This window comes from Pantherophis guttatus, chromosome 3 (genome assembly GCF_059756535.1).
Source record: "Pantherophis guttatus breed Tessera chromosome 3, ASM5975653v1, whole genome shotgun sequence".
In the NCBI taxonomy this organism is placed as follows: Eukaryota; Metazoa; Chordata; class Lepidosauria; order Squamata; family Colubridae; genus Pantherophis; species Pantherophis guttatus.
Window position 1 is genome coordinate 45,994,583 of NC_142065.1, and position 26,348 is coordinate 46,020,930.

Here is a 26,348-nt window from a genome sequence, read left to right on the forward strand (position 1 = left end):
CCTTTTCCCCTTTAATAATCTGACTCTTAAATCTTTGGGTTGGAGGTGTTTCCATGGCACTAACTGTTATCCATCCCTACACAAAGCTTCCCCTTTCCCACACCCAGCTACCAGTGAAGGCAAAGGAGGCTCACTTCTGCGTGTCCATGTTATCTGTTGAAAAGGACCAGCTACCCAAAGTCCTTTTTCTCTTTTTCCCCTTCCTTTGTGTCAAGTGTCTAATATTATAGCGGCATGGCTCTTAAGTGACAGCTCTTGTTTGTCAGCGCTGAGCCAGGCATCGGGAAAACATCAGTCCTGCACTGCACACCTTGGATTTTTGTATCGTGACTGAGATGATTGTCTTCCCATGTGATTCAGCCTTTTATTTGGTACTGTCCTCCTTTTTCCCTCATTTATATTTTGAGCTGGCATTTCTCTTCATGGTAAGGTAAGCTCATTTAAATAAATTGTCAAGGACCTATCGCCCTCAATTTCACTGGCGATAACATTTAATGATATGTTTTACCTGAAATGAGATAGTTGCTTATAAAAGCAAAGACTAGAATAATCTTTACCATCGATTCAAACATAGATTGATTATTATTATTATTTTTGCAAACAAGGCTCTCTGCAAGTTTCCCCCTCTTGTGTGGCCTAAATTTCAAGATGCTGCAGAATTGGACATTGGGGTCTGGTTTCTTTAGGATAGAATGTGATTAAGCAGATTTCTAATTTTACAGACCTGGCACAATATATAAAATGGAATTTGAGGAAGCCATTAAGATGCCTTTACCAAGAGTTTCTTTTTATTTTCTACTTCTATGTTTATGTCCATTATGGGTAACTAGAAATAAGGTTAGATCATTTAGAAACAATTGTGGAAATTTCTTATAGATGAAATGCCTAAGCATTTTGTTCTGACAATGAGCAAATTCATCACAGGAATTTATGGAGAAAATGCTAGGGCTCATTCCTGTTCATCTTTTAAATATGGAACTATGATGTGTGATTTTATATATGCACATAGGAAAAATCAAATTTATACTATGCATGCTAAATATAATGGCAATACAAATACACAGATATATTATAGCTCCTGATAAATTTTGAACTGTAAAATGGAGGGATCTATTAAAGCTAATGTGTTCTCCCATCCCCTCCTTTTTTTCCTGTCAGGGCTCTGTGATGAATAAAGCTTAAAGTCCTGGATTCTATCAATTGTTAGAATCCTAGAGTGGACTCATATACGGCAAACTCACTTTTACATTCTGATAGGAATTTAGTGAAACAATTGATCGCACTACTTAATATGCTAAGCGCTTGTATGACTACTACATTATTTTAAATTGAACACATGTGGAGACTTCAGCAATTTGACATTGTCCCTTCTGAAAGCATTTCTATTTGTTATTCTGTGTTGCCCAGCTCACTGGAAACACTGGTGATTGGTAATGAATTGTTTCTCAGTCATGTGGGTTTCACTGGTGATATCAATACCATTTTAAGGAAAGGAGAACATAAAAGAAAGACCTTATAGTTTTCTGCAGTTGTTAAAGTAATACTGTTGCCCGTCATACAGGATTAAGTACGCATATCTGGGTACTGGATTCAGACTAAAATAAAGGGTTCTGAGTCTTTGAAAGCTAAGCATAGACCTAAAGAATTCTCAAAACAGTATTTTAAATAGCTTTTGGTATAGCTTGCAGGAGCTGTCCAGCAGTTCTGCGGTGGCTCTGAAATTGTTTAAAAAAGCAATGTGGAAGTTAAATAGAAACATTTCTATCACTAACTTAAGATCTTAGTCTTCACTGCCATTTTTATGAACCTTATATAATAGCTACTGATGTTTAATCCAATTTACTGTTACCTTGGCTGGGGTAGGAGAAATATAATGTGAACATAGCCTTTGTGTTTGCAAAGTCTTGCCACTTCAATTACAGTGTCAATGTGACAGGCAAAAGGACTCTGGAATTCTCTATATTGTGGGCAATACAATTATTTCACCAATACACCTGAATAAGCCTTTGTAGAACAACAGTTTAAGAACATATAAATTCTATTGTGTTTTCTATTCCATAATTTTATATTTGCAAATGGGGCTTTAATTTGTATTTTAGCATTTTAACTTAGATTAGTTGCTATCAAAACCAGAGCTATTTTAAACATTGCCAAAAACTTTCTAAATAAGCTATATAGATAAGGGGGAAATAGTTACATTTGTTTCTCAATTTTTTTAAAAAATCCTTTTCATTATTGATCATAACTGCACAGAATCATTTATGCTTTTGACTACATCCTAAATTCAGCATTAGCCTAAAATCTCATGGAAAGTTAATATGTGAATATGCAAAAGTCTTGCAGTAAGCTAGAGTAAATATGTAAATCTTAAACTTCTTTGGAGGCCAAAGTGTCATGTATTTCATGCTATCATATGGGGTATTTTAAACCAGCGGTCCCCAACCTTTGGAGCTTGGTGACCCAACTGCGGGGGAGGGGAAATGGACTGGCTGGCACTGGCTGTTTGCACATTCAGCCCTTGAACAAGTGGCAGGCCAGCATGCACATACGCAGCTCGATTTATATGTGTGGCGGGCTGGTGTGCATGCACACGAGGGCCCGCCACTCATGCAATTTGAGCTGCATGCATGCATGCGTGCACACTCTAGCCAGCCACTTGCATGGCCCAATTCCAAATAGGCCATGGCCCAGTAGTGGGCTTCAGCCCAGGGATTGGGGACCTATGTTTTAAACAGACTATGTGATTAGACTGCAATTGTGGTGCTGAGCCAAAATTATTTCAGTAGCATTTCTATAAATGAAAAACTTCCATTCATCATAAATGAAAAATTTCCATTCATGCAAGAAGCAATGGGTGGAAACTAATCAAGGAGAGAAGCAATTTAGAACTAAGGAGAAATTTCCTGACAGTTAGAACAATTAATAAGTGGAACAACTTGCCTACAGAAGTTACGAATGCTCCAACACTGGAAATTCTTAAGAAGATGTTGGATAACCATTGGTCTGAAGTGGTGTAGGGGTTCCTGCCTGGGCAGGGGGTTGGACTAGAAGACCTCCAAGGTCCCTTCCAACTCTGCTATTCTATTCTATTCTATTCTATTCTATTCTATTCTATTCTATTCTATTCTATTCTATTCTATTCTATTCTATTCTATTCTATTCTCACCTGTTCAAAACTGTTACTATAGTTCCAGTCCTAGACCCAAAATCTTGTCTACAAGGAGTTTCACCAACACCCTAACAGTTACTTGCCTCTCTGAGTTAATGTTTATACCTCCCTCAAAGTTTACCTTTACCTTGATTAAGCAAAAATTTCCTATGAGCTAGTGTGGCACTTTTTATGCAGGACTTCATAATTTTATAATATTTATAAGTTTTATAATTGTCACTTAGGGAATGAGCAAACCAGTTATGCTTTTATGTTCCATTTTTGAACAGGTAATTCTTGATATCAAAATCAAACCAAAACATTTCTTCTCAGCTTAATACTGCTGAAACCTTATAGTTCAGTCTCCAATGTCTGGCATATCGTCCTTTTTGAAATGCAACTTTAGAGAATTTAAAGAAAGCTGTTCTTATCTAGTGATGCAATATGTATTTTATATGATAAAATTACTCAATATATACTTATAAAAAGATAAGCTAGGCAACTAGATAGGTATCCTGCCATAAGCCATTTAGACCTTAGAGTCTACATGGCACTTAGCCATTTAACTTAAAATTAACTAGTTTAGTTAACTTTAGAAAGTTAGCACCTTCTCTAAGCAAAAAACCAATATTGACATAAAAGAGAAATCAACTTCTCTAAAACTCCAATTACGAATCTAAACTATCCAATGACAAATTTCATAAGTAGATGATCTATAGCCCATAAGTTACATGTGGTCCTCAAATGCCTCTCATGGACTATTCTGAGTGCCCAGATTGATGATCTCACTCTTGCTGACTGAACAGCTACAACAAGGAATATTAAAATCTGAGATAGCATCTTCCTGACTTCTCAAAGAGCAATGTTAAAATTGCCAGGAAGAGTCTTCATACTCATGCCCAATAGCTTATGAACAAGAATTGAAAAAGTGAATTGCACATAAGACTCTGAATATATTTTGTAAAATATCATTTTCCCATTAACTTTCATCACCTAACTGCTTTGGGACAATTGAAATAAGTCCCATGAAATCAATCACTTATTGGGCATACATTTTTATTTGGATTCTTCTTACAAGTACTTCACAATTCCTTCCTGCAGTCTAGCATTGTGGAAAAGGACAGTATTGACATCCTGGAGGAAGAGAGATATGCATTATGCCATCCCCATTTTTACAGTCAAAGATGAAGATAAGAATGTAACAAATACTGTACATGTCTGCTTTTTAAAAATCATAACACCAGGGGGCTCCTGGGTATTCTTTGTCAATTAATCAGGTTCAGCTGTCATAAAATTATTTTTTCCCAAGGAAGCGAGTTTAGGTAATCTGTATCTATCAAAATGCTTCATGAAAACCAAGTATTTGATCATTAAAGATTATTACTTTTCTCTTTAAAAAAATAAAAGAATTATTCAACTATTGTAATAACATTCTCTGACACATAAGAACCAATTTCTCATTTGGTAAACTCTTGATTTTACAAACCTTGATTTCACAGAATCTGGATGTAATGGATAACATCTGTATTTCAGGCAATAGCCGATTTTACCCCAAACAAGAGACCAAGTCTGTGGTTTGGTGAGACAATCAGAACAATATTTGCTACTTCTCCTAAAATGTGCCCATGCTTCTGCATATGCTTCATTTTAAAGTGAAGACTTAGCTAAAGCTGAATGCTTTCTTCAAATTAATAGGTTGTCCAATATCATCATCATCAATTAAACCAGTATCTCCACAACAGATACTAAAGGTAAGGGTTTTTTCTTCATGTATGGACAGGTTTTGCAGCTAAAAAAAAAAAAAATCCAATTTGCAATGGAATGAACATTTGGAATTAATGGACATTCCATCCCCTGGCTATTCAATTGAGGATTTATTACATTTGTAGTATGAGAACCTCTGATTCTTCAGATTAATGGAAGACAAAAGAAGCCTCCTGTGTTTTTCAACTAATTCACATTCAATTTGATTTTTGAAAATAGTTTAAAAAAAGTATTGCAGAGGAGAAGCAAGTAATTGAAATTCTTGTGGATAGAATGTCATGTACAGTATTTGCATTATATACCTATAGTGTAACAGGTGTATATCTCATTGTCCTGTCCTTCCCTTATACAATTTTTTTTTAAAATTTGATTTATATGCCGCCATTCTCCGGAGACTCACAGCGGCTTACAATGCATTAAGCAATAGCCTTCATACTTTTTGTATATTTATACAAAGTCAGCTTATTGCCCCCACAAACTGGGTCCTCAATTTACCTACCTTAGAAAGGATGGAAGGCTGAGTCAACCTTGAGCCTGGTGAGATTCGAACTTACAGTAATTGCAGACAGCTGGTGTTAATCACAATGCTTTCAGTCTGCTGAGCCACCAGGCCCCTATCTCCCCAGTGATATGTAGCCTCCCATGTTTAACCTAAATCTTTATAGAAAACTCCAGAATGAAACTTTCCCCATTGCCTTTTGAGTAGCAGTACCTGTGTTCCCAATAAAGGAGAGTCAGCTGGAATAACTTGGAGAAATGTTCTATTTTCTCTACCCATATATTTGGAGAAGAACTTCAAAATGCTATTTGTGCTCAGAATGGCAATTTGCCGCAGTCTGCTTGCCATGACCAACTGCCACAGCCAACTCACCATGGCCAACTTGCTGTAGGAAAACTTGCTGCGGGACAAGAGTTACATTAATATCAAAGAAATGATGGAATAGAATCATTAAAGAAAGGATGAAAAAAAAGGGACAGAATGAAATGTGAATGGCAAAAATTAAAATCATTTTTATTTATTTTAAATAATTAAATAGAATTGTTAAATTGTCCCACAGTGAGTTGTCTTGGCCATAGCAAGTTGGCCGTGGTGAGTTGGCCATGGCAAGTTTGCCACAGCAAGTTGTCCCATTCCCATCCCAGATACTGTGGGTAATTGTAACTCTGAGAATTGTAATTTAGCAATACCTGGAGCAGAGGTGGGTTTCAGCAGGTTCTGACAAGTTCTGGAGAACCGGTAGCAGAAATTTTGAGTGGTTCAGAGAACCGGTAGTAAAAATTCTGACTGGCCCCACCCCCATCTATTCTCTGCCTGCCAAGTCCCAGTTGATCAGTACGAAATGGGGATTTTGCAGTAACCTTCCCCTGGAGTGGGGAGGGAATGGAGATTTTACAGTATCCTTCCCCTGCCATACCCACCAAGCCACGTCCACCAAGCCACATCCACGGAACCGGTAGTAAAAAAAAATGAAACCCACCACTGACCTGGAGGGCAACAAATGTCCAGATCTCATTTAAATGCATAATTCGGTGCATGTGTTAAGCTTACTTAGTAGAAATAGATTCTACTAATAGCAGTGAGTGGATTGCATATAGTATAGAAAATGCAGAACATGTAGTAACCATTTAATGCCCCTAATTGGGACTGGCAAACCCATTGCTAACCGACAGACTTGTAAAGTAAAAAATTATGACTATGCTGATTTACAACAGCAGTTCTAGCAGATCTGGTTACAGTCATTGAATGAATAACCACAGGTCCTTATGTGCAATATAACACATATGTGATTTTCAGCCACCTGCTAGTTTTCCCACTGACTTTGCTGGTCAGAAGCCTGCTGGGAAGGTCACAAATGGTGATTGCCATGTGCTGTGACCATTATAAATGTTAAGCACCAAAAATCACAAACACCTGATTACAGGGACACTGTGACAGCCACATCTTTGAGGATTGGTTGTAAATCTGCTTTTTCAGTGTTATCATAATTTTGAATGGATGGTAAATGAATGGTCATTAAGTGAGAACTGCCTGTATAGGATGAAATCTAAAAATTCCAGTTACCAATTGGCTAAAAAAAACCATTTGCACTAGAACAGTAATGCCTGGTAATTACCATATGTTCCATCCATTGCAACTATTAATCTGTTATAGAGATTTAATATTCAAGTTTGACTTTTAAAATTTTTACATGAAAATGGCTCTAGGATGAATATATAGGAGAGCACAAAAGATAATTCTATCTTTTATCAATGCATATGTGCAGATCACTATGTGAGACTACCTACTGTCTTCAGGAATATATTTTGAATAGTCCCCCCATACATTTCATTTTTATAACATTATTTATGATAGAGAAAATGATGATTATTAATGCCACAGCACCAAATATAGCTCTTCTAACTTGGTTATCTATAACTTGCTGTATATCTACTTTTAGCCAAAAGGCCAACAGCCTATAGTTCACTCCATCTTTGTGATAAGGCTTCACTATGGTCTGAGAGGCTTGCTGGGATGGCTCAGAGGTGTACAAGAGCCATTCCTCTTGGAATATTGAGGAAATGAAAGAGATTCAGGCAGTCCCCAGGCTGCAACTTTTAGCATTCCTTTTCAGGGATCAAAAAATCATGAACCAAGAAAAGAGATGTGGAAGGTAGGTCAGTCAATGCAGTAGATCTAGTGAGAGTTTGAGAGAAAACTTGTTCCGTGGCCTTTGGATCCTGTCTGTTGCTTTTGCACTGTTTACCACAGTGTAAAGGGGGACAGGAAGAGATGAAGAATTATAGCATTAAGGGAGCCTCAGGTGAGCTAAGCATTTCCGGTGACTTTGAAAAGTGATTGAAAAGGTTATTTTGGTAACTTCTTGGCAGGCATTGATTAACATCACCAAATAAAGAACTATGGGTCGAAATGAAAGATTATTTGCTCGGAGATATGACAGTGTCTTAGATCTCATGTTGTAGACACTATTACTAAAGCATGCTTTGGGTCCTGGAATACCTGTGACATATCAAATAATAGTTTCTGTGTAATTTGAATGTACAGTTGGTAAAGTAAATGCAGAATACCTCCAGTAGAATACATTTTAATCTTGGGAACTAATTGAATTGTACACAAGTAATTGGTCTAAGCTGCTATAATTGTTATAACTGGATTTGTACATATTTATTCTAAGGCTGAATAGAACTTCTTATGGTTTGAAAGCTCTTCGTGATTTTTTTTTCATCAGCATTTCTTCCATTTTCACCCAACCCTGCCTTGCATTCCAAATGGAGTACCCCTCCTCCTTGCAATTTGCCACGCAAGAGCCTGCTGGAAAACTTCCTGTGCACGCATGGGAGCCATAAAAGGCTTATTCTGGCTCTTGTAATTCAGTGGGTTTTTTTTTTCTCTTCTCGCTTGCTCCTTCACTCCCTCCCTCCCTCCCTCCCTCTTCTTTAGTTGATTCTAGCCTAGGAACTGAGAAAATACAGGTCATCTTAGTCATTGGGAATACTTTTGCATATGACTGTATTCCAGAGCAAAACCAAAGGGCTGGATTTATTTAGCTGGGGGATTCTTTTCTGCACCTTTTCTTCTACCAACATATAATCTGCATCACTTTTGGATTTACTTCCCACTTATAAAGGACTGCAGCCTCCAGGGAAAACAGAGCACAGATGTGAGTAACCATCCATAAATGCAGTTGGAGGGATTAAGGGGGCAAATGAGAGAATGACAGAGAGATTTTGGAGTTCAACTTGCTATCTTTTTCTTTTGCGAAAGGTCTCATTTCACAAGGATATATATAACAGCTGGCTCTTCAATATTATATGGGGGGAGGGAAGGCTTTTGAAGCAACAAACACAAACTCCATGCTGTTATTTTTGCATTTCTCTCTCTCTGTTTTTTCTTTGCCTGTGGAGCATCTTTTTTTTTTGTGCACAACTTTCATGAGATCTTATATTAATTTAAGCATAAAGGTTATCAGCGATTCATTGTAATATTCCTCAGTAGTTACTGAAAAGAAAAACGTGACTTGGTTTGGCAAGCTGTATCCTTGATTTGTCGAAAGTCATTCTATATTTTAAACATTCGGGAATATAGATATGCATGCTATAACTGAGGAAATTGCATTTAAGCATGCGAAGCTGAGTTTACAAGCCAAGAAAGAGATGCATTGGATATGCAGTTGGGATGCAATATCTTTTTTTTTTTTTTTTAACATTTGCTACCCAGGGTGAATTTTCTCCAAGGGCGATTTCAAGCAAAGTACAGTCCTTGCAAAAAGTGTTACTGCAGTGCTTTCAAGAGATGTGAGAGAAAGAGGCAGAAAACACCAAGCTAGGAATGTTATTGGTAGTCATGAAAAAAAAAAAGCCAAATTTTCTCGCAGAAGGAATTGCATGTCTAAGATATACAAATAAACTATAGGAAGAATTAAATAATCTGATCATATTCAGTATTGAAAGAATATCAAAATAGGAATAAATGATTCCTAGCTATGGAAACAGACCTTGGTTGGAAATAGCACCTGACAGTAAATCTTATGAGCCTGCGCCTCTTGTGAATAGAATAGAATAGAATAGAATAGAATAGAATAGAATAGAATAGAATAGAATAGAATAGAATAGAATAGAATAGAATAGAATAGAATAGAATAGAATTTTTATTGGCCAATGATTGGACACACAAGGAATTTGTCTTGGTGCATATGCTCTCAGTGTACATAAAAGAAAAGATACTGAAGTGGCTTCAGGTACAAGATAGATTGACCTGAACTGCCATACTGAGTATTTTGAGTTCTAACTGGCAAGAGCTATCTTTATACCTGGTATTTTAAAACTATAAATATATTTTATGATCTTTTGCATGCAGAGTATGTACTTAAATACATTGTTCTATGGTTACTTCCCTGTATGTTTACATGAGAAAGGAGTTATACCAGAGTGAGATAATATTATATAGTCCAGATAGATAAATCCTTATGCAAAAGAATGGTCACAAAATTAGCATCAGAAGCAATAAGAGGCAAGCAGGAGAAAATGTCAACCTTCCCATGACATTCTGTTTCAGCCCTTTTTTAAAAAAGAAAGTCAGATTGGAGAAAAGGTGAGTTGTAATTTATCAAGTGTTTAATTCTATTATTTAAGGCTTCAACCTAGAGACTTATTTTTAACCCCACTGTAGGTGTTAATTAATTCAGCAGTGAAAGGTTCCTTATAGTGAAAGGCACTGTGAATGATCACTGGGTTTGGTTTCTACACTTCAAAATAATACCCTGTTTTAAGTTTGATTTTCCTTCTTATTTTCACGGCCATTATTTTGTTTTCCTCTTATAAATTAAAAAGGAAACTCCTTTGAGGTTGATTTCAAGTGATTTCATGGCTGTATTGATGTACTGATTGACACAATACATCCACCACAGCATGGGACCATTTTTGCAATGATTTTTGACCTACCCTATTGCTTTCTCCTCCATCTAAATACTAACCCGGCCAAACCATCCCACTAAAGCTAGACAAACTTGGCTTATTCAAACCTTTGATCTAATAACAGACAAACACATTGGACATTCTTTTATTTTAACACTTTGTTATTTGATTTTTTTTCATTAAGAACAAATGAATTTGATAATTGAACTGGCCTTCTTCCCTAGCCATTCTTTTCCCAGTTTGGGTTGAAAATCCCAATTATTGCATTATAGGCAAATGTATTCTGCAAGGGAAAAAAGCCCCACTAATATTTCAAAGTTTAAAACATTGTTCATCAAATTCATATGTATGTATGAATTCATCTATATGTATGAATGTATGTACACATAGTTAACCCTTTTAATATAGGCCTTTCCTCTGTTCTATGTTACCCTCTGACTTAATCATTGGGATGAATTTATTCTAGGATGTTTCTAGGTGCTTGGTTAAGAATGTTATCAAACACCTGGATCTTCTTGGGCATTGGGAATATACTTTGCAGAAGATGGATGGTTAGGAGAGCAGTTTTCACATACTTTAGTATTTAAAACTAAGGTAATTTGGATCTAACTAATAGTTGGATGGGAACACTGGGGAATTTGAGTGCTATTGTTATACCGGGAAGTTTTTTTAAAAAAAAATCTCAGAAGAAAATGTTCATAAATTACTTCAGTAATGTTGCCAGAAATGATATGTATGTGTGCAAATGTTAGGGTGCTCCTACACTGGAGGTTTTAAGGAGCAATTGGAGAACCACTTCTCTGAAATGGTATATGGTTTCCTGCTTGAGTAGGGGGATGGACTAGAAGACCTCCATGGTCCCTTCCAACTCTGTCATTCTGTTAAGTGCTTTTATATATAGTGCATTCAGAAAGTATTCAGACCCCCTTCACTTTTGTCAATTGTGTTATCCTGCAGCCTGATTCTACACTTGTTGAAATTCATTTTTTTTCTCTCATTAATCTACACTCAGTACCCCATAATGACAAAGCGAAAACAGAAGTCTATATCTATAAAGTATGCTGTTAATCTACTCACTTTCATTCTAGTTTACCACATTATCTTTTTTGGAGATGGGAAGAAGGAGAGATGATCTTCCATATGTTGTAAACAATAACCCTAACAATTCCTGCCAATATAGCCAACAAGTTCTTCAATGTTAATGCATCTTTACTTATGAATTAGTAACTTATATCTGATGCACATAACTGCTGGAAAATCAGCAATTTATAATATTCCATCAAGTAAGAATTTATAGAGTCTCCAAATTTGTCTATGGGTACAAATATGGGCAGGTTTCCATGAAGTCAGACATGCTAATTTATCAAGATTATTATATGCGTACTCTAATTCTTACTTACCAATAATATAAAAGCATCTTGGATCAGCCCACAAAGTATCTATCTTAAAAGCATTTTACATTCAACATGTTACATTTCTATGGTGTTATTTATGGTGTTTTCATTAGTTTGCCACTGGCTATCAGTTAAGGATGTGTTCTGAGTCCTGAAAATACTGCATGGCTTAGAACTGGGATTGTGTTTATTTTTTCAGGGTCACAACAGGTAAGGAAGTGTTGATAGAGGTTCTTCCCTGGTAAGAAAAACGTAATAATATTCCCATTATATTTTGGTATAAGAGAGATATTTGGGAGGGGCAGTGAGGAAAATATGTGCTTTTTTGTGAATTATAGTTTAGCAATTGTCAATTAAAAAGTGATAATATATACAATGTTGTAATACATCTGTATTTGTGAGTGTTCTTGAATTTTTTTTCAGGAGGAAGAGGTAAAATACAAATTCAGAAATCAAATAAGCCAAGTCAAATAGCGGCTGATGATAGCAACAAAGCCTAATTAATTTATCTATGGATTTTATTTAAATGTTTATAGATTTTATCATATTAAAATTGTCAAAGTCCCACAGACCAGTTAAAATGAATTTTCTTATCGGAGGAAGTTAATATTTAGTAATGCCATCTATTCTACTTGTAAGGAGGATCTCTTCTCCATGTGTGACTATAGTATTGTAGTTAGCAGTATGGTACAACTTCAGTTTAAGAAGTCATTTGGGGGGGGGAAGGGGTATCTATTAAAGCAAATGTCCATTCAAACTGACATAACTGATATTTGCATCAATTTACATAATTTGAACAATTTTGTATTTCACATTATTTATCTGATTGGCAGATAGGACTTAAATGCCATCAATTGTTTGAACTGCTGTGGAAAGAATAGACTTGGTGTGTTATTTGGGGGTGAAATTTCCACTGATGTTTTATCCATTGCATCTGAAACGTGCTGAATAGGAGTTTGTAAAACTGAGTTTTTATTGTACAGTAATTGAATTTAAAAAGCAAACAAACAAATAAAGAATTTAATTGTTTTTTTCCCAATCTTATACATACTTTATAAACAGAATACCACTGCTTAAGGCCAGATTTCTGCCCAAGTTGTTAAATTTATTTAAAATAAACAGTTCACCCTAAAACAAGGTCAGATGAGTATTTGGAGCCAAAAGGCACATCAGTTGACACAATAGCACATGTTGAGATCATATTGTGGAAATTCTTGAAAAATTGTTGTCTTGGTGGGTGTGGCTAACAGGAATACTATTCTATCAGAAAGTAATTTGGTTAAAACACTGGAAATTAAAATGAATTATTCTATTCATCCTGCAGTTAGTTTTACAGTGCTATAACATTCCCTTTGCAAAATAGAAAAAAACAGGAGCACTAGACTAATTCATTTGTTAACATCAACAAAAACTATCAAGCACATGCCAATTTATCTTCTCATTTTTGAAAACATGAAAAGTCTGGTGCTTTTTTTAATAAACCATTGTGTGATTGTTGGATACAGAGCAATATATAATCTGGGCCAATGCTTATTCTGCTATAAACCAATCTACTTCATTTAATGAAATGAGTTCTGGTTCCTGAGTGTATGGAATAATAAATGTGCTATCTAAGAGGCCGGGGATTAGATATTATTGTCATAGCCCAACAGGGCTGTCTTTTTAAAAATACCTCACTGCCATCCTTGTTTTTTCATGATCTATTTAAATTTCGGTTCTACAGTTTACTCATTTTTTCTGGATTACATGTATGAAGCTTTTCCTTTATCTTACCTGCAAGAACAGTTGCATGCCAACTTGGTGGGAACCCCAGTTACACACATGTATTTGCTTACTTCTTTAAAGCCACTTAATTTCTTCCATCCTAAAGAAAAAAAATCTTGTCTGGGAAGAAAGCATTCAGCCTGAGCCTGCTTATGCTCACATGGGGACATTGGAGCAGCTGCTGCTCGCTGTAAGCATAAGCAGCTGGGTCCATTTCTCCCTAACCTCATTTACATACTTGTCAGCTGTTCAGAGCAAGACGGGAAAAATAATCCCTTTGCTTGTCATAGGAGTTCACAATTTTGACTGTGCCCTAATTAGTGCACTGTTTCCTGGTGCTCACAGTTCAGGGCTGTGCTGCACGATGCAGCAACAATTTATCGGAGATGAAGTAGGTGTGAATGAACCAGGAAGACAAGAAATAGGGGCTTCAAAGGAGGGGCCCAAGAAAGAAGCAAAGCTGACTGGAGGAAAATCTTCAAAGCTAGATTTGCATGGAATTTTGGGGATGCAAGAACAAAAGGAATAAATATAACTTATCTTATTATTTAGGATCAATACCCAGCAGACAAAGAAATGGAGGATTAAATGAGAAGACCCAATAAAAGGTATGAGAGTTATTTGTGTATCTATAGAGCAAAGGGGACAACCTCCTCTTGATGTTAGGCCTTCCAGATTGATCCCACAATCAGCATAATACCCAGAGCCAGAGGTTATAGGAGCTGTGGTCTAACATTAGTATTTGATGGGCCCTAGGCTATAGAACCTGTTTAGTGTAGTGGTTAAAGCATTGGACTAGAAATATGGAGACCAGCAGTTCTAGCTCTGCCAAAGCCAGTGACGTGACCTTGAATCAGTCACTTATCTCAGATCTAGGAAGGAGACAATAGCAAACCACTTCTGAAAACAACTTGCCAAGAAACCTGCCAAGAGTTTTTTAGGCAGTCTCCAAGAATTGGATATGATTGAATAAAGAGGGGGGGAAAGGCTAGAGATGGTAGAAAAGTCATAGAAAAGTTAGCTGTAGGACAGAGAGATGCACCCATGAAATTCTCAAGTCTTGTGAAATCTGCATCCCTATGTTTGAACATCTTGTTTGCTGAAACTTTCTTATGTTTTGTTGCAGTATACATGGATTACTAAGCAGATGTTTCCCTGTCCCTGAGATGGAAGTGCCAAGCATCAAAGACTTTCAGTGGAAAACCCTAGCACCTTTGCCCAGTCCAAGAGTCTATTCTTCCCTGGTAGAGGCTGGTGGACAGGTGTTTGCCATCGGGGGCTGTGATGACAATGGTGTGCCAATGGACAGCTTTGAAGTGTATTCCCCAGAAGCAAACCAATGGAATTCTCTGCCTCCAATGCCTACAGCCAGGGCTGGGGTGGCAGTAGCTACACTGGGCAAGAGGATAATGGTGATTGGAGGCGTGGGAGCCCATCAGATGCCTTTGAAGATTGTGGAGATGTACAACATAGATGAGGGCAAGTGGAAGAAAAGAAACTCTTTGAGAGAAGCCTCGATGGGCATTTCTGTGTCAGTAAAAGGCAAGAAACTTAAAAAACTAAAATAAAGTGGGTAGTAGAAACAACTTTAGCTTTGAAGGCAATACCCCGTCCTTGGATATATTTCTGTTTGTAATTGGTGGGTTGAATACTTTTTTCAAATACAGAGGCCTAGTCTAGTCAGCAAGAAGCTATCAACTTCTTTTATACAGCCACTATTGTCTCATTTTGACCCTTTCACCTGAATTGTTGGAATAACCATCAATGAATTGCTCTGGTTGAGTTTATGTGGTTTTCAACCATCTGGCTTAGAACTTGCTGTGAAGTCTGTCTTGTAATTGCAGTATGGCCTGACCTTTTCTTCTTTTTCTTTTTAAACCCACACACAGCCAGGCACGTTCTGTATTCCTGCCAAATATGGAAGTCGTTGTTTATTCTGTTTGCTTTGGTGAAGTTTTTATAGCTCTCAAAGGACAGATAAATCAGTGCTTTCTAGGGCATGTGACAGGCTGAAGGTTTTTACAAAGCATGGATTGCCAAGATCATTCAGCAGGAATTTATATAGGAAGGTGAATGTGTGCAGTCGAGCGTCACTCTTTTTTCCCTTCAGTATTTTTACCCTCACATTACAACCTGCTTTTGAATGCTTGAATCGTTTTAGGTGACTATTTGCAATGAAAAGTATCAAATTACTGTTATGAAATAGAAAGCCAGAAGCTTCCTTTTACCCGAACAAGCATTTACTTGCTTAAATGGGAGCTTGACTGCAGGAGAGACATGGCTTAGAGAAGAAGTATTTGTTGAAATTTAGCCAAGTGCAATGAACACACATTTATCATTGCTGTTCTGCATGTGAACAACTCTTATTAGATGCAACTAAAGCCATAAATAAATTTATAGCAGAACTTGGTGGAAGTTTTACCCTTAAAGCAATAGTCAGGCTCTTCGATCTGTGGAACCTGATAACAATGGATGTGTTCCAGGGATGGGTTTTACTTACCTTTACTACCGGTTTGCAACAAAAGCGCGTGCACGCTCTTGCTTTGCTCGCTCATGCATGCGCTCTTCTACACATGCACAGAAGCTTCTGCATATGAGCAGATCATCAATTATGATGTCCGGGCGGGTAGGCGGAGTCTCCCACTGCTTTTACTACCGGTTCTAAAGAACCAGACAGAACCGGGAGCAACCCATCACTGATGTGTTTCCATTCAGGGATTATTCAGATTTTACCTTTAAAATGCATGGATTATAGCTCAGATATATTTCTGCCTAATAACTTTATCCTTACATCTCCACATATACAATAGGATAAACTCTTCCTGGCCTGCTGAAACTCTAACACCAATTTCATATTTTGTTTCCTTTTCTCTTCCTGTTCCAGACTACCGAATCTATGCAGCTGGTGGAATGGGAGCAGATCTACGTCCTCACAATTATATGCAACATTATGATATGCTTAAAGACATTTGGGTGTCCTTGGCAACCATGCCTACACCCAGGTATGCTGCCACCTCCTTTCTGCGGGGCACCAAGATCTATGTTCTGGGTAAGAGTACACCTCAAGCATCTTCCCATTTTGCAGATAACTCTAACCCTTACTTTAATTTGTCTCCACATACATAGTTCAAAACCTGTTTCTTCTTCCTCTGACATCTGCTTAAAATATACAGTGCTGGAAATGTCCTTTGAGTAAAAATGTCTGAGCAGTAACTGTCAGGTTTTCTACTGAAGCCATGGGTACGTGGCTGCATCTCTCCCTCATAGTGGAAGGAAATAGCATTTACATGAATGTCACTTTCCCTGTGTGATATTGTGAGATTAAGGAGCAAGAACCCACAAATAGGCTCTTGGAAAAAAATACTGAAGTGACATTTCAAAATCATCAGTCGTAAAATAAAGAATACTCTTGTGAATAGTGTATCCATCAGTTTCAGTCATTGTTGGTGACATCTGTGGCAGAAAATCTAATATTTGTTATGTCCCCAGAAAAGTAAAAAACAAAAAACAAATAGAACCAATTATTAGTCTTGTTTCTGCAAAAAATAAGACAATTTTAGCTCTTTTTTAAAAACCACTTTATGTAAGATCAAGATTACTATGTTCTTCAGTTCTACCAACCTCAAGAGAAACTGGAAAGACTTAACATTTTTTTTTTCACATGGTGTCCAGCTAATATAGGGTTTGCTGTCACGTGTTCAGATTGTATGCTTCAAACCAACTGTAGTCCACAGTGGTCCTCTGGTAATTCCGTCACAAGTGCCCCTCATTCATTAGCTAAAGTCAGTTTGCTGCCTCTGCCCTACCTCCCTGGGCTCACAAACTAGTCAGGAAGTCAGAGCTTGCACATTATCTAAATCCCTCTCCTCTCTTCATTACCAATTAGCAACTTTCTCGTGGCAGGGTATTTCAGGATTGTTGTTTCCATCAAGAAATCCCTTGCTTGAAGGGCAGGCATTTTGCTTGCTGGATAGCAGCTAGCATTATAGAGTGGAAAGAATATATAAAGAGAAAAACCTTTGCAAGAAAGAATTCCTGAGTCTAGTGCTTGAAATATAATCTTTATTTAGGAAATAACATGGTGATAGGAAACTCTGAGTTACTTTAGTCCAGGAGTCAGCAGCCTGCAGCTCTGGAGCCGCATGTGGCTCTTTCACCCCTCTGCTGCGGCTCCCTGTCACTCAAAGTATGTGTCACAACCACCAATGTGCGACACCTGCCAGCATGCAATTTATTGAGCTTTTCAATAGCCCTGGTAGGCCAACCATGGATAAATCCAGGAAAAGAAAAGTTTCAGAAGAAAACAGATCATTTAATTCAACTACATATTCTAGTTTTGTGGCTGCTCAAGAAATAGTCAGGCATGGGAAGGGTTTTGTGGCTCCCGGTCTTTTCTTTTCTGTGGGAAACGGATCCAAATGGCTTTTTGAGTGTTTAAGGTTGCAGACTCCTGCTTTAGTCTGTCTTCAGCTAAAATACTGTAGAATGCTCTTGTCCATTATGGAGTGATACCAAATCAGATGAAGCATACAGGTCAGAGACAGTATAGAAAGAAGGCAAAACTGAGAGAGAAGAAAGTGATGGAAACCTGAGAATAGCAGTTAAGAAGATATCAAAGCACTTTAGGCAAGGAAATGGGAGTCCCTCTTCATTCTCACTATATCTATTGCCTCGAAGGTCAGTCATGTTATCAATACAGAAGGTTGGTACACACAAAATTGAATTTGAACATTGATAATATAGCTAATAAAAAGCATTCAGTGACTGCAGTATCTCCCCTACACCCAACATACCTGCTTTCTACAAAGATTAAATCAAAGGGTGATAAGATCTGAGCAGAGTGAAATAATAAAAGGCATCTCTATTTTGATCTAGCTGTTCTCATTCTAAGACAAGAATAAAAAAGTATGTTCTAAAACTTCCAAAGTTGGGCCATGATCTTCTGTGACCTGCTTGAAACAGGGAATCTCTCACCCTCTTCATAAGTCCTGATACATAATACCCAAAGGTTAGTTTTTGGGCCCCCGAGGCAGAAAATCCCACATTTTCCCCTGGCAGTTCTAAACAGGACAGGGGTGAAATCCAGCAGGTTCTGACAGGCTCTGGAGAACCGGTAGCGGAAATTTTGAGTAGTTCAGAGAACCAGCAAATACCACCTCTGGCTGACCCCAGAGTGGGGTGGGAATGGAAATTTTGCAGTATCCTTCCCCTGCCATGCCCACAAAGCCACGCCCACAAAGCCACACCATGCCCACCAAGCCACGCCCACAGAACCGGTAGTAAAAAATATTGAATTTCACCACTGAAACAGGATGCCATCTATCTGCAATATAGGCAATCTCTGTCTCGTGGGTTTTGATGAGTAGGTGAGTTGTCTTCTTGATTAATAGAAGCAAATTTTGTCAACTTCTTATACACTTCAGTATGGTCTTAGAATGAGAGTAAATTCTGTTCCCATCTACACCAGAGCTAACACACTGTACTGAGTACCAAGCAGGGCTGGGTTCTACTTACCTTTACTACCTGTTTGCATCGCGCCCGCTTCTGCATATGCACAGATCACCTATTATGAGGTCTGGGTCAATGGACAGGGTCTCCCACTGGTTTTACTACCAGAACCAGTCTGAACCAGGGGCAACCCATCACTAGTACTAAGGCATGAGTAGATAAGTGCTGACTGGGGAAATCTGGGACTTGGTCCACACCTCTTAAAGTTGTCCAGTTTGAAAATGAGCAGACAATAGTTATCAAGCTTCCTGCAAGGGGAGAGCAAGAGCAATAGGAGAGGAAGTGAGTTTTAAAAAATTACTAAAGTAGTTACATAAACAGAACTTGCAGTAAAAGGATTCTTCTGGCTTTCGTTTGTTCATTCTTCCTGCAGCTGGTAAGCATGCTTAATCCTTCTTGGATGATTTTAAAGCAGATATATTTCTACAAATCTCAAGATCTCCCAGATGTGCTGACAGCTCCCTCTCATTTCTTACTTTTTTATTGCTCCCTTTTGGCTCCAGTTCTGTGTTGAGGGAGTGATTACCCACCATGTCTTGATAATCATTTTAGTTAAGGCCAACTGTAAATATAAAAGAATAACATCACCACTGGCACCCCCCCCCAACAGAACAGAAAATAAAATCTATTATCAAAGATTAAAATGTTGCTAATCAAAATGTAATATTGTATATTGGTGGAAGCTACTATGACATGCTTAATGATCATAACTGTAACCTTGAAGAAAATATGCAATCCTTTTGAAGCATAATTGATAGGACTTCTATGGAATAAATTTATTATCCTGCAACATCACATACTTTATGCCAAATATACAGACAGCGGTTTGTCTGATTTATGAACTTAAAGACTAACAGTTCTAAGAGTAATCATAATGATCAGTTGTGCCATGTGATACGTTAGCTTTATAACGGAAATGTTGAAGAGTAGCAGAAAAATCTGTTCAGCTGAGTGACTATCCAGAGAAAATTGCTTAATGAGGAGTAATTCTTTTTCCAAATATTTCATAGGTAGTCGGGTCTTGTTATTTCCTAATACTGGTAGGATGAGGAACAGGGGTGGGTTCTACTTACCTTTACTACCGGTTCACAACGGGATCGCTTCTGAGCATGCACATGATGACATCTGGGGCAGTGGGCGGAGCCTTCCGCCGGTTTTACTACCAGTTCTTGCGAACCGGTCTGAACCGGGGGCAACCCACCACTGATGAGGAATAAAAGGACATAAAACTGAGTTGGTTTTTCAGTAGCCCAGAGAATCCCTTTCCCCTCACTTCTAATATCATCCCTTTACCTGATTTTCCTCGGTTCCCATTCCCTGCTGCTTTCAAAATGATGAAGAAATAATCTTGGGATGAAGCCAAGCTGATCTTTCATTACAGTATCTGCTTTTCTTTACTGAAGGTGGAAGGCAGTCCAAGTATGCTGTGAATGCCTTTGAAGTCTTTGATATTGAGACCAGATCTTGGACCAAATTCCCCAACATTCCCAGCAAAAGGGCTTTCTCCACCTTCGTTTGCACAGAGAACAACATCTTTAGCCTTGGGGGGTTGCGGCAGGGCAGATTGTACCGTCAGCCCAAGTTCATGAAAAATGTGGATGTTTTTGACATCGAGCAAGGTGAGTTCTTCTGCGATTGCCCTCCAAATTCCAATGTGGCTAGGCATTAAGATGGGGGAGAACAAGCTTTTTTATAACTAGTAAAATGATTCCTCTTTTTCTCTGTGGTTTGCTAGGGATATTCAGCAATACAGTTTGGGAAGATTCTGAAAGCATAAAAAGCGGCTGTATATACCAGAGGTGGGTTTCAGCAGGTTCTGACCAGTTCTGGAGAACCGGTAGTGGAAATTTTGAGTAGTTTGGAGAACCAGTAAATACCATCTCTGACTGGCCCCACCCCCATCTATTCTCTGCCTCCTGAGTCCCAGCTGATTGGGAGGAAAAGGGGCTTTTGCAGTAACCTTCCCTTGGAGTGGGGTGGGAATGGAGATTTTATAGTATCCTTCCCCTGCCATGCCCACCAAGCATGCCACGCCCACCAAGCCACACCCATAGAACCGTTAGTAAAAAATTTTGAAACTCACCACTGGTATGTACCTAATGAACTGAAGGTTGCTTACCCAAGCCTTATAATGGGGTGTACAATCTGTGTTCCCTGGTTTGCATTTAACCTCTACAAAGTTTGGGATCTGTCCTATTGTTCCTAAAGAAATTACTGCCAAATTGCCATTATTAAATTGTTACTTTGAACTGGGCAGAAAAGAAAATTGCTAAATGCATGAAGAATAAATATATGAAATGTATTTATTATTAATATTAATTTTAATTAGAATAAAATGTACTTCCATTCTTATTCTACCTACTTGTCTCTAGCAAAATACACAAAAGTAAAAAGCAGCCCACATCCCAAAATGTTATGCATCTCTGATGTAATAAGGGAATTAAGGTATATAATATAATAGTAAAAACCCTGGATTGCAGCTTTTGATTTCACAACCCAAGTTGAATCCTGTTGTATACTGATCCCAAAATATTTGAGAAGCCCGCCATCTAAATTATCTTTTCAAACCAAGCGTTTGCATAGCAAGGCCTTCATTAGTTAATGTGATAACAAATGTAATAGTTTAAGTAGCAAACATTTGTATTCAGCTTGCTGACTGCCCCTTCAAGTATTTCAAGAATCTTATTTATAGCAAAAACAGTTTCTCCAGGTGCCAGAAAACTCATTGTTCCAATTGTACTGCCAATTGTTCCTAAATTTATATTAAGCTTTAAAGTTCAGATGTAAAACCTTTATGTGAAATTCACAAGTCCAGAAGTCAGTTTTAACTTAATGGAGGAGATGAGTCTGCGTAGAAGTGAAACAATTTATCATCTTACTGTGAACAGTAACTACACACCAGAGAGAGGGCCCCACATATTATTGAGTTAATGGAGGGGAGCAGCCTTTTATGAGATTCTCTTGAACTTCAGATTGTCATGCTTTTCTAATGCCATGGGCTCCAAATTTGCTGAAAGCCAGGAAGAGGTGGATGTGGAATGTTAACTTTTATATGTTAATGAACCTTAATATTTTAGAGCTCTGTGTGGAATTTTACTGGTAATTGGATAAGGAGATGTTACTTATTTGATTTGCCTATTGTTAAGAAAAAGGGGCAGCGTGGTGGCTCAAAAGTTAAGAAGTTGGGCTTGTTGGCTTTAAAGCCGGCAGACCAGGTTTGAGACCTGAGCAGCACATGATGGGGTGAGCTCCTGTTCTTGCCCCAGCTCCTGCCAGCCTAGCAGTTCAAAAGCATGCAAATGCGAGTAGATAAATAGGTACCATTTTTGTGGGAAAGTAAAAGTGCTCTATGATGTCATGCTGGCCACATAACTGCAGAAATGTCTTTGGAGAATGCTGGCTCAATGGCCTTGAAACAGAGATGAGCACTGCCCCCCATAGTCAGCAACGACTAGTGGAGTATAACCCACAGTGACTCCTTTATCTTTTTTTTTTTAATTGCTAAGAGATGGTTATGAGATGAAGTTTTATATTTATTAATTGAGAGAAGATGAGATTATGAATTTTTTAAATATTTGTTGTGATGAAGGTGCTGCTTTTTTAAAGAGGGGCTCTTATAAGAGCCGAGGTGGCACAGTGGTTAGAGTGCTGTACTGCAGCTACTTCAGCTGACTGCTAGTTCAGCAGATCAGCAGATCAAATCTCACCGGCTCAAGGTTAACTCAGCCTTCCATCCTTCCAAGGTGGGTAAAATGAGGACCCAGATTGTTGGGGGCAATATGCTATTTAGTATACTGTCGATTGTTGTAAGTCACCCAGAGTCCTCGGAGAGTGGGCGGCATAGAAATATGATTAATAATAAAAATAAATAAATAATAATAATAATTTTTCCTTTTTGCCTTCTTGCACTTTTTTCTTTCATTTCTTTTTTTAGTTTGCATTATGTTTTATTGTTATTTCTAAACTGTTTATTAAAATTATTATTAAAAAAAGAAACCCAGGATAATTTGTATGTTGATTCTCCCCATTCCTCAGCAAACTGGTATCTTTCCTCAGGCCTGCCTCAAAGGAGCAGAATTTCTCCGATAATAGTATATATTCAATGGGGTTGACTAAAGAGGGCCCCTACATTGCTGCACTAACTATTATTACCATAATAATTTCCCCAGAAAACAATGTCCATTTTTGCACATCATTGCACTCTGCAGAAGTTACAATGGCAAAGGGTGGGAAGTCAACTGAAAGACTTGGTAATCATGTCTGTACCAAACAGTAAAACAAGTATAAGGGGAAGGGAAATAGGATATAACAGAATGTATCAGTGGAAAAAAATATATTGAGTTATAGACATCTAACATGTTATTAACTGAAAAAAGTCAAGATCATTTAATATTGAATCAGGTTAATTTTCAGGGGGCTGGATGAAGATCGATCGCTCATTTTTTCTGAAGAAACGACGGGCAGATTTCGTTTCTGGATATTTAAAAGGAAGAATTGTTGTTGCAGGAGGACTAGGTGAGGATTCCCCCCCCCATCCCTTTGAAGTGAATTCCAGTTTGAACTATATTTTCCTGAAACAGTTACTTCCAGTTTTCTTTATATTGTGAATAGGAAATAGGCCTGTCCATGAGTCTACTTCAAAACGTCTCCAATAGTCCTGCTCTTATTAGTGACAACCTGCCCATTCCATGCCTATGGAGCCAATAGGGAAGCAGTTAGTCTTGAAATGAGTTCCTTCCTAAGCATGAAACCCAGAAAGTGCAGGTTAGAGAACTCAAGTGATGATTTCTGAGTAGAAAGCCACAAACTTCAGATAAATATGTCCAAGGCAGCAGACGATGGTCTAGAAAAAAATGATTATTCTAGGCAAGGTTGAGAGAAATAGAAAAAAAAAAAAAAAGAAAGATGGATGGATGAAATTTCCTTAGAAGAGCTTTGTATTATTATAAAAGTCTAGGCATCAAGCGTATCTTTACGTCTATAATTATCAGGAATAAAACTTGACTTAGTAATGCTAAACTAAAATCCATTATAGCTAAAATATTCTTAATTACAAAATGAACTGGAAAATTGTATGTTTTAATTGTGTGAAGTTTGGGTCTGGGAAGAGAGATATACAAGATTTAAAATAGAAAAACTAGAAATAGTTAAAGCAGGGAAAAAAATCCACACAAATCTTTAAGAGCTTATACTGTGGACAGTTATGATAGCCAAACTATCTGAAGAAATGTTTAAATTCACAATTATTTGTGCAGCTGTGAATATGATACAGGACAAATCAAATCAATTTCTTCTGTAAAGTGAGAGAGACAACTAAATCTATATTCAGGGATAAGAGGAGTGTGGGTTTGTCAAAGCAGAGGAAGAAAATCACCTTTTTCTGAAACTGCTCTTTGAACATGGCATGTAATTAATTCTGTTTTCTGTCTAGGAGAATAACAGCATTAGAAATCCAGCTGATTTAACTTGCTTTCTGTGGTTTCTTAAAATCAATTAGTTAAGAAACAGCAATAATTTTTCCAAAAATTACAGTTCCTACAGCATTTTTTTCAAGTTTGGGAACTTGAAGATGTGTGGACTTCAACTCACACCAGTCTGGCTGAAGAATTCTGGGAGTTGAAATCCACATATCTTAAAGTTTCCAAGCATATATCCCAAAGAATATATTTTCCCCAAATATGCATACATAAACACATAAATACATATACATGTATATCCTTTTTAAAATAAGTGATCAGTAGAATGTTTATTGAATGACTTTGGAATTCTGTGCATTTTTTTAATCTGTCTGAAATCATATTTTTCTCTAACCAGGAAATCAGCCAACTGTTCTGGAATCTGCTGAGGCCTTTCACCCTGGAAAAAATAAATGGGAAAGTTTACCACCTATGCCTACTCCACGGTGTGCTTGCTCCACCATTGTGGTAAAAAACTGCCTTCTAGCAGTAGGTGGAGTGAATCAGGGTTTGAGTGACGCAGTAGAAGCATTATGTGTCTCTGATTCCTAGCTGGTATGTCATTGGATGCTCATCATTCACAGTGATCTACAGACCAAGAAATAGTTTTGCAGCCTTTAAAGCTGGGCCAGTGTCTTCAGTATGTGAAGAGTTTTCCTTCACCATCTCTTGCACTGCCTTGCTTTCCTCTAATTCCCTTTGTGATGTCCTTTGGAGACAACAAATTCTCGCTCCATGTAGCTGCACAACTTTGTGGTTCTGTCAGCTGGCAGAAGCTCTTTCCTAGGATGATGTCATTTCTGCAAGCATTATGGAGCACCACTGACTCATGAGTTTATAGGGCACTTCCATTGTCAACTCTGAATGGCTGAAAATCAGGCCAGTTTTGTAATGGAGTAGTCAAGGTTCATAGCCTAACAAGAAGTTTCATCCAAAGATGAGGAAGCATATCATCTAGGACTGTGAGAAGATTTTGCCTTCCTCTGAAATATCATGTACTAGTAACAGCTGTTGAACAAAATCCTTAAGATTCTGTGCTGGGCTTTTCCAAATACTTTTTGAAAAGTAACAATGGAAACAACAAAGGGAATCTCACAGAGCTAGAGTGCAGTGTGCCCCAGCGTTCCTGAGCTCTTAAATACTGCCATTATGGTAATGAATTTAATGTTTTTCTGTGGGGAAAAAACTTGAAGAGTTCGTAATCTTCAAAATTCCCTACTGTGGTATTGGACATACAGGCATTCAAAACATCTTGCATGAATGTCTTCCAATCATGCAGATTATGATATTGAAGTCACCTCAATTTGTGTGAGAGCAACAAACATATTAGCAGTATATTCTGTCATTAGAATAGCAGTTTGTTTTGTCCAAGGGTCTGAAAACAAAAGGTTAAAGGTGAAGAATCAATTTCAGGAGAAGAATGCCTCTGTCCCGGGAACCAAAATATTTCTCCCTTCCATGAGCCTTCCTTCCTTCCTTCCTTCCTTCCTTCCTTCCTTCCTTCCTTCCTTCCTTCCTTCCTTCCTCCCTCCCTCCCTCCCTCCCTCCCTCCCTCCCTCCCCCCCTCTCTTTGTGTGTGCATCTATCTACCATTCACACATTCTTCAACTTCATTGTTGGTTCCATCTAAGGCACACAAGGTGTGGTTGAGTTTAATATAATTTATGTCTGAGTAGCAGGGAAGTTATGGACTTGGCTCATAGCCACTTTCACATGTCCCATGGCAACAGTAACACTTGGGTGCAGTCTTGCCTGTCTTTTTTTTTAAAAAAAAAATCTGTTTCATATATTGTTTATTTTACTTAACCTGTAGGGTGAAATTGTCAGTTTGATTATTGATCAGTTCTGGTTAGTTATTAACAAGCAACACAATTAAAATCTATGTTCATATTGTAACTTGAA

The 26,348-nt window shown here is 37.8% G+C and overlaps 1 protein-coding gene across 5 annotated transcripts; it reads left to right on the forward strand.

Moving 5' to 3' along the window:
* KLHDC8A (kelch domain containing 8A) lies at positions 1 to 26,348 on the forward strand. Of its 5 annotated transcripts, none has more exons than XM_034414425.3 (8): positions 1 to 430; positions 4,844 to 4,899; positions 14,035 to 14,090; positions 14,609 to 15,024; positions 16,367 to 16,531; positions 20,394 to 20,609; positions 23,404 to 23,505; positions 24,805 to 26,348. In XM_034414425.3, exons 3-8 carry the CDS (start codon positions 14,071 to 14,073, stop codon positions 24,996 to 24,998), a joined length of 1,113 nt encoding a protein of 370 aa, XP_034270316.1. In that variant the 5' UTR covers positions 1 to 430; positions 4,844 to 4,899; positions 14,035 to 14,070; the 3' UTR covers positions 24,999 to 26,348. The 5 variants fall into 5 exon arrangements, with proteins under 5 accessions (XP_034270316.1, XP_034270317.1, XP_060545733.1 ...); XM_087889437.1 differs by lacking the exons at positions 1 to 430; positions 4,844 to 4,899 and adding exons at positions 8,321 to 8,571; positions 10,791 to 10,918; XM_034414426.3 differs by lacking the exon at positions 4,844 to 4,899.

Excerpts from the sequence above, each read along its gene's own strand:
- KLHDC8A (XM_034414425.3), top strand. The coding sequence starts at position 14,071 with ATGAGAAGACCCAATAAAAG. Across the intron at positions 15,025-16,366 it reads CATTTCTGTGTCAGTAAAAG|ACTACCGAATCTATGCAGCT; the intron begins GCAAGAAACTTA and ends TTCCTGTTCCAG. Across the intron at positions 16,532-20,393 it reads CACCAAGATCTATGTTCTGG|GTGGAAGGCAGTCCAAGTAT; the intron begins GTAAGAGTACAC and ends TCTTTACTGAAG.